This window comes from Neltuma alba, unplaced genomic scaffold (assembly GCF_004799145.2).
Source record: "Neltuma alba isolate B1F8T4 unplaced genomic scaffold, ASM479914v2 tig00012957_pilon, whole genome shotgun sequence".
Taxonomy (NCBI): Eukaryota; Viridiplantae; Streptophyta; class Magnoliopsida; order Fabales; family Fabaceae; genus Neltuma; species Neltuma alba.
Genome location: NW_021637317.1, coordinates 460,450 through 474,014, shown reverse-complemented (window position 1 = coordinate 474,014; position 13,565 = coordinate 460,450). Strand labels below are relative to the sequence as shown.

Below are 13,565 nucleotides of genomic sequence, written 5' to 3'. Positions count from 1 at the left end.
GGGTTTAAGGCCACTGTTGCGTGGTTTTTGAATTAGGTGGGTTTTTGGTTCTCTCAAACTGTTTCTCTCATTTTCTCCGATCCAAAGAAATTAAAAAAAGGACACCGAATTTTCGAATAATACAACACAATTCTGGGTCCTGAGATTAGATTTCTGAGACTCGTAGATCTCTTGTATTTCTAGGCACTTCTCGGATATTGATTTCCTCTGGAGATGGTTTTCCCTGGGAATTTCGTCACCTGATCACAATTCAACTTCGGATCATTGCTCGAATGGCGTTTCTAGAAGAGGTGAGTTGGTACAAAGGTCTATTGCTTCGCGTAAATTTTGAATTTTGGCTTTGTTTTCCTTTTCTTCTCCGAGTTTTGGGTGCGATCTCGTAGTTTTGCTGGTTTTTCTGAAGATTTTGTCTTGATTCTGCAAAGAAAGAGCATAATTCTTGTAGCGTATACCCAGAGTTTGTGTTCTTGGGAACAGTTCTCTGTGAATTATGCGATTGACGTTCCGTAGAGATCCGATCGTGGATGCGAGACTATTCATTGACGTGAGCAACTGGTTCTCTCTCTGTTTCAGTTTGAGAATTTCCATGCTCTCGTGAATCTCTCCTTTTCTAATTGATCGGAGCATCTCTAGATTTATTTTTGGTCCTGGATGCAAAATTTTAGAGAGCTCGAGAACGTTGAGGATCAGAATTGGGTTGTTTAGCATCAATTTTACGCATTTAGTGCACATCAACTAGATGCAGCTTACAACTGTTTCTGTTTGTGTTTTTGTTGACTTTAATGATTCCACCACCATTGAAAAAGCTTGCCTTTTTTTTTTTTTGCCCTGTTTCGTGCATGAAATTTAATGCGATACTTTATCCATTGACTTCTCGATTTGTTTCTTGCGGTTCATGGGTCGGAATTTCAGGAAAATGAGTTCTGGTCTGTTTGGCACGTGATCTTTGAAATGATCAATTTTTGGTTTGTAATGTGTCGATTTGTGATTTGTGTGTAATTAGATTGTAATATATTACAACGGGACCAGCGTTGGTGAATCAAACGTGAAGTTGTTGGGTTGGAGTTCTTTAAAATCTTTCCTTATTTTTATGCGTTCGCTTGGGGCTGGAATTTAATTGAATAAAAAGTTCCATAAGACCACATATCATAATTTTATGGTTTTATTTTCTTATGTTTTTTTCCCTTCTTCGTTCTCTCTCTCTCTCACTTTCTTTGGTGAATAATATGCTTTTAATCTTCTGCATGCTTGTGTCCTGTCATGGGCTGAGAAGGAAAACTGAAATGAGTAACTAGCTTATGTTATTTACTGGATCTTGTGATTTTTGCTTTTCTAGCATGACCAATATGAAATGAACTTGATGGATGAGTCTTTTTGTTCTTTTGGCAGTGAGGAGCATCCAGTGTTTTGATTATTCTGGTAATTCATTAAGCTTTATATGTCTACGCTATGGTGTGCAAGAAGAGGCTAGAATATGGATTCAATGGCTTTCAGGTCCCCTTTATTCCTAGAGCTCCTAGATCTGTAAGAGTAAGTGCTTGCTGCAACTATTCTTTAAGCTTTATATTTCCATGCTTTCTTGTTACTCCTTATTTGTGTTTTGAACATTATGCTAATCCCTAATGTTTGATTATTTTCAGAGGAGGGTTCTTTCCAAGAAAGAAGAGGATGGCCAAGTTTGTGCCATTGAAGTACTGGCATCTTTAGCTGGCAAGTTGTTGCAGGAGAGTGAAAGTTCAGCTTCTAGCAATGCATCAGAAGGAAATCACCAGCCAGCCTCTGGCCAAGGCGCTGTTGAGCAGGAAAGTCAAGGTGAAGCCAAACCATTAGTAGCAGAAGGTGTTCATCATGGAAGTTGTGCAGAGAGTGCCTTTATGACGGAGGTAGTCTCACGAAATTCTAGCCAGAAGTATCTTGGGCAAGCTGAGACTGATGCTGTACCAGAATGCACTTCCGTTACTAATCCTGCTGACTGCTGCAAGAAAACTGAACCTAACATTAAGCCTAAAATATGCAAGTGGGAGGATCAAGCCGAACATTATTCTAGTAGGTTAGCAGAATCACCCCAGAATTTTAGGGAGTCTTATAATAATAGTAAGATAAACAATGGCTTTAAAAGGGAACAAGAAGCTAGGAGTTCAGGCATTGAGGGACCAAGTCTTGCTGATAAATGTAGTATGAAGGACCCTTTGGAATTTCGAGTTAACTCTCATTCAATAAGTAACTCAGTTAGTAAAATTAAGTATCCATTCTCTAAAGGAACTTTCCCAAATAGTTCCTTTTCTAATTATGGCAATAATAGTAAGGTAGGTTTTAGAGATGATGACGATAACTTTATAAGGTGCCACAAAATTAGCACCAAATCAAAGTCTTTTAAGCCTCCGCATCGGATTGCACACCGAAGAATCAGGAAGCTCGTGACTTCCAAGTACTGGAAGGTTGCACCGAAGTTGAAGGATTGCGAGCTTTCCAGATCTGGTGAGGTTGCTTACAAATTGTTTGTAGCCAAATGCTTCATTATTTGATGCCACCAAATGCTGTGTTTTTTCACTGAAAATAATAAAAAATTTGCAGATGCTGGAGCAAAACCTCTTTTTCAGAAGAGGAAGGCTTGTCACAGCTTTGAAAGAGGTCATTATGATTCTCTTTTCAAGAGGAGGAAATTCTCTAATCGGTTTTCAGGCCTGACACTTGATGGAGGATTCAGCAGTGAGAGTGTATCTAATTCCATTGAGAAGGGAATGGATGGCAACAATCCTAGCTCATCTTCAAAGCATGAATCGAAGGATTCTCATGGTACTTGGTTGCTTGATTTTCAGTCATTACACTGCTCTTTTGTTCTCTGCATTCTGTAGTGTTTATTTGCTGTTTTTATCTTGTGAACAGTGAAGTTTAGCATTAAGTCTTTCAAGATACCAGAGCTTTATATTGAGGTTCCTGAAACTGCTACTGTTGGTTCTCTAAAGGTATGAATATAGATGCTATTTTGAAACAGATAAACGTCCGAAATAAGTTTTATCTGCACATTAATGTGGATGTATAGTATTCCCTTTTTTTGTTCCCGCTTTTTGATTCTTCTGTAATCTATTCTCGGACTGATTTACTATTTTATATAACTAGTTGCATTAGTTGGATTTGTTTTCTCTCTCCTAAAGTGGTATTTTTTAACTACTTGGTGTTTGTGGTGTTGTCATGTTCTAACTTCTGCCTTCTTTCTTTTACAATTACTTCCCTCTAGAGGACAGTCATGGAGGCTGTGATGGCTATACTTGGAGGTGGAGTGCATGTTGGTGTTGTTCTTCAGGGGAAGAAAGTTAGAGATGACAACAGAACTCTTCAGCAGACTGGTTTATCTTGTGAAGAAAATATTGATGCCCTTGGTTTCACGTTGGAGCCGAGTTCCTTACAAGGCTCTCCCTCTGTTTGTGTTGGTGAACCGTCTTATCATGAACCATCCCATTCAAACAGGTGAGGCAAACTGGATCATATGATCCCGTTATTTCTATTCAATTGCACTCTCTGATTATTCAGTACGGCTGACAATATCATTATTTGATCAATTGATTCTTCTAGGTCCCCTAGAACTCCTGTCTTAGAGTCAGGGATTACTGATGTGTTACATGACTCTCCCTTGCTGACTACTCCGAGCAACCCTATTGAAAGTAACCATGAATCAATTTCTTCTCCCACTGACACGATGACTGACAAAGTAGCGTCAGATTCCAAATCTTTAGTAGTTGTTCCTGATAGGAGCACAGAACCATTGGCTATAGTTCCAGCGACTCAGAAAACTAAGCGCTCTGAGCTTGTACAGCGTCGAACCAGGAGACCCTTCTCAGTGTCTGAGGTTGAAGCACTTGTTCATGCTGTTGAAGAACTTGGAACTGGAAGGTTTGATGTTTTGTTTATGACCTTTTTCTTGTTTTGAAAAAAAAAAAAAAAAAAAACCTTCCCATACATCATGTGGATAGGGGAATTGATTTGTTCTTTACTCTGTGTAGGTGGCGTGATGTTAAGCTGCTTGCTTTTGAAAACGCAGACCATAGGACTTACGTTGACTTGAAGGTATATATTTTCTTCCTTCCTAGTTACGAGGATACTAAGTAAAATTTGGTGTTTTTTTGAAAGTTGATTCATTGCTTTTCTTGTACTTGGTTCACATGACAATTCTTGCTGAATTATGCTTCTGGTTTCATCCTAGGAAAGATATGACATTTGGATGATTTTTACATTTCAGCATCATACATTTTTTATTTTTTATTTTTTAATTTTAATAGTCTATTCACATGCTAAGTTTCTATTGGGAAACCTGATAGCCGATACCTACAATGTTTTACTTGTGTTTTTGTTGGTACAGAGGATAGTCTATAACATATTTATTATTTTGAATCTTCCACATTCATGCATCTGTTTAGTTAGACGTGTTTCTCTGATTGTACTCCTAGCTCTCTTCTCTCTCTCTCTCTATTTCTTGTTTCATATACCTAAGCCCTTTTCATGTATGAGGAGTCTGCAGTCCCATAGTCGGAGAAAGAGTAAAACAAGAGAAAGTGTTTGTGCATGTGATCCATATCTTATAATCGTACTCTTCTATTCTATTCACTCTCTCTCTCTCTCTCTCTTTCTCTGGCCCTACTCCCGAGTGCACTACATACATTGATTTTTTTTGAAGCCAAATGATCTACATGCGGTAAATCCAGATTGCTTTTCTGTTTTGAGATGATCAATGTAGAGATCTTTGCATGGTTTATGTTGTTTCTGATCTGATTGACTTGGGAAAATGCAGGACAAATGGAAAACGTTAGTTCACACAGCAAGAATATCTCCCCAACAAAGAAGAGGAGAGCCGGTTCCTCAGGAGCTGTTGGACAGAGTATTGGCTGCTCATGCTTTCTGGTCACAGCATCAAGGCAAGCAGCAACATGGGAAGCATCATCATCAACAACAACACCCTGCAACTCCGAACAAGGTCAAAGAATCCTCAGCTCCTCAAGGTCTCAGTGTTGTCGGTGAAGCTGGTGGTGTCATCCAACCCGTTGGAACAATGTAAAAACAAAATGATATAAGAAGGAATTATTAATGGTGACAGGTAAGGAAGGAATAGAGGAGGACAGGGAAAAAAAGTAAGGAAGAAGAAACCTTTTGTACATTTTGATTCAATTTCATGTAATATTCTCACACCATTTATTCATTTTGCCGACCCCTTTAACTGCAATTTGCAGGTTGGCTTTTTGTAAATGACTTGTTCAAATAAGATTGTTTCTTCACACCCGCTTACAATTCTTTCTTTCTTGAAATTGTTGATTCTTTTACTTGGAAGTGTATCTATCTAGAACTGTCTCTCTGATAGACTGACATGTTTAACACTCAAGAAAGGTTATTCCTTGCTTCTTCCTTAATGTTACATTTGCCTCCCTTTTGCCTGTTGGGACTTTATTCATTTGATGTAACATGTCCTGGGAAAAGAAGTCTTGATCTCTTTGATTGTATTTTGAAAGTGAAATCCCAACACATGGATTTCTTTTATTCATAATTGATCATAAAAGAGGTTTTTTTTTTTAAAAAAAAAAAATAACTTGGATCCTGTGTTAGTTGATTCCATCTACTTGGTATTTTTTTTTCCTGTTGTCTGTTACTGAATTATAAGCATTTTAAATGTCCATGCAACAATCAATTTTATCAGTATAGTTGTACAGAAATTGGTAGCAAGCATTAAAATTAAAAATTAAAAAGAAATAGAATATATGTACTAAACAATGACTGACTAGCTTGTCTAAATAATTGGAGATTAATAAAGATAATTAAGAAAAAGAAAAGAATCAAAGTTGTGAAGGCACATGATTAGATTTGAAATGCTTTAGAGAGCATGTTATCTCATTAATGATAGAAAAAGGGAAAGTCAGTATTATTATATTTGAAGGATTGGATGGTGCAGATGCAGATGGGGGTGTGTTTTTATTTAATGGATGAAGACAAAAGCTTATTTGACGGTGGCCTATTGCCCCCTAGAATATTCTTTCTCTCCTTTGCGATCCTTATCCTCTCTCTCTCTCTCTGTCTGTCTCTCTCTCTCACGTGTTATTCAACACACACCTTTTATTATTTCTTTGTTTTTTTGCCAAAAACTATTGTATTTTTGGCAACTACCGTAATACCGATTCATTCAATTTTTCTGGTTATAATGATTTTGTAATTATAATTTATTTAATGTCGGATATTATTTGTCATTTGATTTTATTTTACTTAGAATACATATAACAATTAAACTAATTAATGTTCCCTTTTGAGTGTGAAAACTGAAAACTATCATTCTTTCTTCTGGTAACGTAAACGCATCATAGACGGTGTACGAAAGTTATCAATGGAAGGAAAAAGATTCATCTTTTGATTTCTTGAACTTACACGACATAACTAATAATAATAAGAGTACCGTACGGTGTCTCCGTTTGATTCCGTCAAAAAAAAAAAAAAAGAATTGCCCTTTGAGTTCTCATGAATCAAAATATCAAATCAACTCGCTTTAGTTTCTTGTACGGGGAAGACAAGTAAGAAAAGAAAATGATTGAAAAAAAAAAGAATTTAAATTTTAAATTGGGGATATTTTTGTTGTTGAAGGATTATATTTTAACGCACGAGCAGAAAATTTTTGTAACGTAAAAATCATGGTTCTGTACTTTTAAATAAATGTTTGGGACAAATTTAGGATTTGGAAATGTAAATTCTAGAGAGAGAACGTCAAAGCAGGGACCAGGGAGTTGGCGAGTTGCGTCTGAAAGAGCCACACGGAATGCTTCCTATCACCATCCTCATCCTAAATTCCCGTCGAAATAATCAAATCAAATGTATTATGCATTTGTCTTTAAAATTATTTATTTTATGTTTTAATATATATACGCACACACATATGACATATCTGTGGAGAAGGAGAGGGAGGGAAGGTAACGGTTGAATTTGAGGGGGAAATGTTTGATAAGAATTTAACGTGGCATTAACACTTAATACTTTTGCAGATGGGAAACCAAATTCCATTGTCGTTAGTCCGGTTTAGGATACCTGGATTTCACCCAGGCGACCCGGCTTCAAAATCGCGGCAAGGGAAAGTCATTATTTTGGCTTTTCCTGTCCTTGTTGGTGTCTAAATGGCTGGTTTGGATCGTTGATCAGGAAAATAATATATAAATGCGATTTATTCTTTTGATGAATGCAAAATCATAAAAGAGCACAAAAATTTAAGTTTTATGCGCTTTCATCTTTTGTTACAGGGGAATCAGAGACTAAGGGCCTGTTTGGGTATTCCCAAACCGTGGTTTCAGAAGCACTTTTCCGCAAAACGAGATAATCTCCTCCACATATTTACTTCGTAATCCGTAAAAGCACTTCTGAAACCATGGTTTGGTTTCTATCCAAACACACCCTAAAACCCTATTTTGTGTTTGTGCGTGTTTTTTTTTTTTGGGGGGGGGGTAGGTAGAAAAGTGGTTAGGTGATAGAAGATTAAAATCACGTTTTGGCAGCTGTTTTGTTGGCCAAGTATTGGCCTAAGATGAAGGTTTTAAATTTTTTAAATTCCCTTTCAAGACCTTATGGCTTGTTTGCTTGTTTGATAGCATCTCTAATTCTAATAGGTATAAACATAGAAAGGGTTTTTTATTACAGATATATCACTTACAGTCACTCACACAATTATGGGGTTGGAAAGAGCGCGACACAAAACAAGATATGTGCGCAGACGGAGTTTACATCTTATAATGATAACTCTCCTTTTTTTTTTTCCATAGTTAATTTTGCAAAGTAAAAGGACTTGAAAATACTATTACCATATTCATGGGGTTCATGTAGTTTTACAATTCGTTCTAACATTTGGTGAAAGAGTAAAGAGTTACAAAATATTGCCCCGGCGTAAGTTTAATATCAGATATCAAACTTAAATTGAAATCAAATTTGAAAAACTAAATATGATACTATTCAAAATATAAGGTAAACCTCAGGCTTGAACAACAAGAAGCAAGATTCCCCCCCCCCCGGGCCAAAAAAAAAATAAAATCGGGCGACATTTCGCCCCAAGGAATCAATCAAGAAATTTATCATCCACTTGTATTAATAAATACCAATACGCAATTTTGCGAAATTTTTGGAGAAGGAGAACAAAGTTATTTAACCAATAAATAACCCGTGAGACTAACTTATCTAGTAAGGGTATCGCCTAAGAACAGTGAACAGCAAAATATAAATCATGCATAAAAATAATTTATATGAATTAAGGTTAGGTATTCCAGTTAAGACAGCATACAACAATTGGCAATGAAGTCAACTATAATGTGTATCTGAGATGATAACTGCGAAGCCAATCTTCACCCTTTTCATAATAATCCGTCCTACTGAAAGTTTGTGTATGAAAAAGTGAAGCTGAGGCATAAGCAGAAGCGCCCCTCCAGGCATCCAAAACTGGATCCAATGCTCTAACTATTTTTATGGGCGATCCGCAGGGTCTAATCATCCTAATCCCAGCTTCAAGGCGTTCAATCATACCAGGAAACACAGAACTTCCACCAGTCACAAGTATGGAATCAGTTAGTCTCTCTTCCAGACTTTCATCTTTATCTGGCAATCTCCTTATGGAGACCCCGGCCATCTCGTCTAACCCTACCTGATCAACCCCAATCCAGTTTGGATTGAACAAAATCTCAGGACATCTGAATCTTTCGACACCAAGAACAATCTGAAAATCCTCTTTGCTGAGAGGTCGAAAACGTGGCACCACCTCAGCAGATTGCGCATTACCAGTTTCTAACTTGGGTACAAATGTAGGATCCAAATCCTGACAAAACAATTCAGCAAATTTTTTCAGCCGGTTATGCATCAAGAGTCATATTATGTAATCTTACATAAGCATGGAATCATGATTGCCAAAAAAGAGTAGTAGTTTCTAAGGAGCAAAACTAACCTGGAGCCTAGAAGAGATGCGGGCCAATTCTGTCTCATCCTCATCCGGTCCCTCATCATCGTCGTCATTATCCTTACTCATCAATTTGTAAAGTTGCCAATCTTCATCTCTGGCACCAAATGTATCCTCACCTTTACCACGATCAAAGGCTGCAGTTGTCAAAAGGCGCATTCTTTCCCTTTGGGCAGCATTTAGCCTCTCACCACGACCAACACCACCAGACAAATTATTTCCATTTGTGTGGTTTCCATTTGTCTTAAGTCTTTTTCGTTGGTCAACTTTTTCCGATAGATTTTTGTATTTAGCATGCAATTGCTCCAGGTAAAGCTCTGGGTTCTCTCTACAGAAAGAATGAAAAAGAATTTTAAAAAAAAAGGAGCCTAGAACACAAAAGGTACGTTAATCGTTCAAGCCTTGTGAAGATTGCAGTCACATTTTTTCCCCTTAAAAATAGTCAGTGTCCTCAACATAAGCTATGACATGGAGGAGAATCAGGCCCCTCACCCCCCCCCCAAAAAAAAAAAACCACACCAGGTTAACACAAGGGAAAGCCCCTCTACTCATGTAACTATGCCACAAACAAAATAACTTGCAAATAATAAAAAACACAAAACCGTACAGGCGTTTCTCCTCCTCTAGTTGTAATCGCCTCTCTCGTTGCATTTCCTCCTCATAACGTTTCTGTTTTGATCGCTGCCGCCCTTCAGACATGGACTTGAGTGACAACTGCTTCTTCTTTTCAATAAGCTATTAAAAAGGCACATCCCAGGAACACTGTCAAACTCAGTCATATAGAGAAAAACAAGCAGAGGAAAGATTTAAAGGATTTCCCATATTCAAAGGCTGTAAGCAGATATGACGCTGGGAAAATATTTTCAAATGTAAATTTAAAGGGGAGGAGGCACACTGTTATCTCAACTTATTGCTGAATGATAATGAGATTAATATAAAACTGACCTGTTCTGGGGTTAGTGTTTCATCAGGGATGTTTATAAGAGAATACTTCTCGCTATTAGCAGAGTCAGCCTTTTCAGTTTCAGCTTGCTCACTCTTTGGTTCACCTTTTGCTTTCCGTAAAGATTGTGTAACTTTGACACGTGCAGATTCAATCTCCTGCTTAGAGACATAGCCAGTGTCTGATAGGAAAGATGGAATGTCACTCTCCTCTACTTGCCCAAGCTGCTGTAAGAGAAATTCCAAGCCATGCAATTCATTTTCCAGTTCATTTATTCTGGATGATCTCTTTGCCTCAGCCATTTCTCGCAACCTTTGACCTTGTTTCTCTCTAATTGCTGCCTTCCTTGCAATCTCTTCCTCAGAAGGAGGCTCCTCAGTTGGTGGTGGAACCCAAGGGAGCTGCCAACATCTGGTTTTCTCTTCAGCTTCCTTCCCTCCTCTCTATGTTATCATCGATAAAGTTAACTTCTGAAAACGGTAGAGCCATTTGAAAGGAAAGGAAACACAACTCTTACCTGAAACAGCCGAGCTTCAGAAGCATAATCCTGTGCAATGTAACAATGTTCCATCTTCAGGTCTTCAACCTTTTCCCATGTAAATCTAGCCCTGTATTGAAAATCTAATAAGATCAAAAAAGTCCTACATATATAGTACTGAGAAGAATAGGAACGAAGTCCAAGTGATCTGGTGCTCACAGATGGTAGGGATATTTAAGTGAAAGAAGCTGCTTTAAATAATCAGTTACATGGAAGCCCCCAATATTTGTACGGCAGCAACCTTTATAAACAGGTTCCCCGTCTACAAACTGAAAATTTTAACCCAAAAATAAAAGTCATCAAGAATCAACAGATTTCATACCGGACAAGATAGCCCTTAGTACATATGCTCAAGTTCAATTTGCCATTAATACATATGATAACTGTATTGGACGTTACATTGGCATAAAACTAGGAAGTCTACCGTACTATCAAACGGCAAATTACGCATGCTAATAATAAAAAAATTACATGCAACTGATGCTTAATACATGTACACTTGCAGCAGAACAAAAGGATTGGTTTCATCACAGGATCAGTCTAGAAGAAACCCACGCACAGGCCAAGATGATTTACTAATATAGCTTACCAACAATATAAAGCAAAATGAAATAACGCACGCACAAATAATTAAAATGCGTATGATGAATGCAGGGTTGTAAATAACTACTGTTTTGACAAAAAGAACTAGGGCTTCGCATTGATATACCAAATGCTTCATAATATACCACAAAAAGCATACCGGAATCACATGGGTTGTGGTAAATCCAGGACACATAGCAAGGCCATCTTTATTGCAAACTCCATGGTGTTGATTATACTTGTAGCTGAAAGCTCCATCAACCCCAAACGCTGCCATAACAGAAAAAGATGGATTGCTTTGTCAGTGGAAAACTGGGGTGCAGCACCTCAGATGGAATAGAGCCAAGCAGGCACGCTCACTGGGTCTAAACCAGTACAAGTAATGAAAGGGCAATGAATACGGTATTTAGCAGCTTCATGTAGAAAATGGTTTTCCATTCAAAGCTAGACTGGGTGGCACAGATTGGGAAAGCAACAGATAATTCAAATCCTCTGATAAAACTTAGGTGACTTAACAAAGATGAAGTTTCTTTAAGGGTTAGAGAAGCACTAATACCTATTGATGGAACACCATAAGTCTCAAAAAGAAGTTCTGCCATTTTACTACGAGATTGAACAGGATTACACACACATTCTGTGATCAGGACAGGATGATCAATCTGCTCTGGCAATAAACATATAAAAAAATAATAGTGAGTCAAAATTATTCGCATCCTGTAAGTGCCAAAATGAAACAACGCCTTCACTAAGCCAGAGAAATCTTGGATACTAATAAGCAAACCCAAAGTTTTACTAGCATGTCAAATAAGAAATAGCATCAGTAAAAATCTAAAATTGAATATTTAAACGATATTAAGCATCTAATAAAACCATAGAAGAAAAGACAGCCAGTATAAAAACAAGTTGAACGAAAAAGAATGAGGAAAAGAACTTTTTAATCCCATGTTCATACCTCTGATCCATTTGCACCGATCCGGTCAAAGCCAAAGTCGAGAATCTATATGTGAAAGAAAGGTTAATGATACCATCCTCAACAAATCCTTCCAAAAGAACGAAGCATATAAGCACGTTTTAATGAGTACGACCTTATTTCCATGTAAAATGGCATCCATGATAGATAGATTAGACGGAACTAAAAATGAAAGACTGTGGGATGAATGGTGATTGGATTTAGGGGAATGCTTAACATAACATGCATCAAACCAACGGGCCTAAACCAATATCCCTCCTGCATTCATAAATAATGTAATTAAAAGGAAGCTTACGTATTCCATTATCTCAAACTGGTAAACAACATTGCTATCAAATGCCGAGCGTGGTCCAGAGCGAGTACAGTCAAAGTATTTCATTAATGCTGGATTATGATCACCAACAATAGTAACAGTTTCACCTGTGTTACAGAAAGCGAAAGAACAATTATTGAGTATGTTACTGCTTCTTCTGCGTTTTGTTAGTTATTAAGCGGTCAAAGAGGGTCAGGGTTAGGACAGAAATCACGACAATATAAAATATATGGTTATCAATATTGAAGCAGAAATCCCCCCCGGGGGGGGGGGGGGATATCATAGGAAAAAAAGTTGCAAAAGTAAATTTTTTGTTAGCTCATAATGCAAATGAAAGGAAGTGATTGGCACATGCATATCACCGTTTCCATTGCTTGAAACTAACAAAAACCTTTTTTTTTTTTTTTTGGTTTTGTCAACTCATACCAAAATATTTTCCCCCCTTCTCCTCAGTTCCTCCAAGTAATTTATGAGAACATAGAGAAAAGAACAGCTAAATAAACATTAGTGAAGAAAAAAGGACCCAAAACCACAATCGCTCATCCAAAAACTCTTCCAACTCCTCTTCCAGACACATTCAAGCATATATGCAGTAGGAAGATCAAGAAGACGCATGGAACATCGTGGAGTGAGGAACATACCAGTGACTTTATGGCGTGGCCTTTGCACAATGTTGCGGAAAACAACACGGGGATCAGTCTCTCCTGCCCATCTGATAGTTCACAAGAATAAACGGTCGACGTAAATTAACAGGCCATAGTAAACGAATTTGAAATAATTCGAAAGCAGGCAACCCCATCTGGCCAGCCCGCAAAAATTGATCCTGGAACTCAAATTAGGGTTACTAAAGGTACCCGATACGAAAATATGATGCGCCATTGTCAATGACGATCGGAGTTGTGGAACTGAAGAGATTGTAATCAGACTGACGTTGAATTTGCGAGATGAAAGGCATTGTTTCCTGGAAGAGGCAACAGCAAGAATTTCAGCATAAAAAGTTGAAGAGAAGCTCCGTGACCGTGCGCCCTGCGACTGGACTTTCCTGAGCAGATGATAAAGAAGCCAAGCAGCAGTGACGACCTTGGGAAGCCGGACCGAGAACCCGGGTCGTCGCACTCGAACCGGTTCAAGTCGGGGCAAAACTGAAACGGGGCGGTGAGGTCACGTGCCACTTAAAATCGACAAGCGAAAAGCGATAAGTGGGGCCACGGATGAGAAACAACCAGGAACTAACAAGGGTATGATAATTTGTGTCTCCGTTTT

The 13,565-nt window shown here is 38.0% G+C and overlaps 2 protein-coding genes across 4 annotated transcripts; one reads left to right on the top strand and one right to left on the bottom strand.

Annotated features, from left to right (window-relative positions):
• Positions 1-41: 41 nt before the first annotated feature.
• Positions 42-5,280, top strand: LOC114732951 (telomere repeat-binding protein 3-like). Of its 2 annotated transcripts, XM_028920355.1 has the most exons (10): positions 42-290; positions 404-544; positions 1,390-1,530; positions 1,641-2,478; positions 2,575-2,796; positions 2,887-2,966; positions 3,239-3,468; positions 3,574-3,891; positions 4,002-4,065; positions 4,787-5,280. In XM_028920355.1, exons 3-10 carry the CDS (start codon positions 1,450-1,452, stop codon positions 5,048-5,050), a joined length of 2,097 nt encoding a protein of 698 aa, XP_028776188.1. In that variant the 5' UTR covers positions 42-290; positions 404-544; positions 1,390-1,449; the 3' UTR covers positions 5,051-5,280. The 2 variants fall into 2 exon arrangements, with proteins under 2 accessions (XP_028776188.1, XP_028776187.1); XM_028920354.1 differs by lacking the exon at positions 404-544.
• A 2,935-nt stretch (positions 5,281-8,215) lies between these two features.
• LOC114732950 (actin-related protein 5-like) lies at positions 8,216-13,338 on the bottom strand. 2 transcript variants are annotated; one of them, XM_028920352.1, is made up of 12 exons: positions 13,157-13,338; positions 12,944-13,014; positions 12,285-12,409; positions 11,972-12,016; positions 11,576-11,678; positions 11,180-11,289; positions 10,597-10,706; positions 10,417-10,507; positions 9,902-10,342; positions 9,564-9,691; positions 8,945-9,284; positions 8,216-8,818 (listed from the first exon to the last, which is right to left on the bottom strand). In XM_028920352.1, exons 1-12 carry the CDS (start codon positions 13,255-13,257, stop codon positions 8,312-8,314), a joined length of 2,172 nt encoding a protein of 723 aa, XP_028776185.1. In that variant the 5' UTR covers positions 13,258-13,338; the 3' UTR covers positions 8,216-8,311. The 2 variants fall into 2 exon arrangements, with proteins under 2 accessions (XP_028776185.1, XP_028776186.1); XM_028920353.1 differs by lacking the exons at positions 12,285-12,409; positions 12,944-13,014; positions 13,157-13,338 and having other exon boundaries at positions 11,576-11,683.
• Positions 13,339-13,565: the final 227 nt, after the last annotated feature.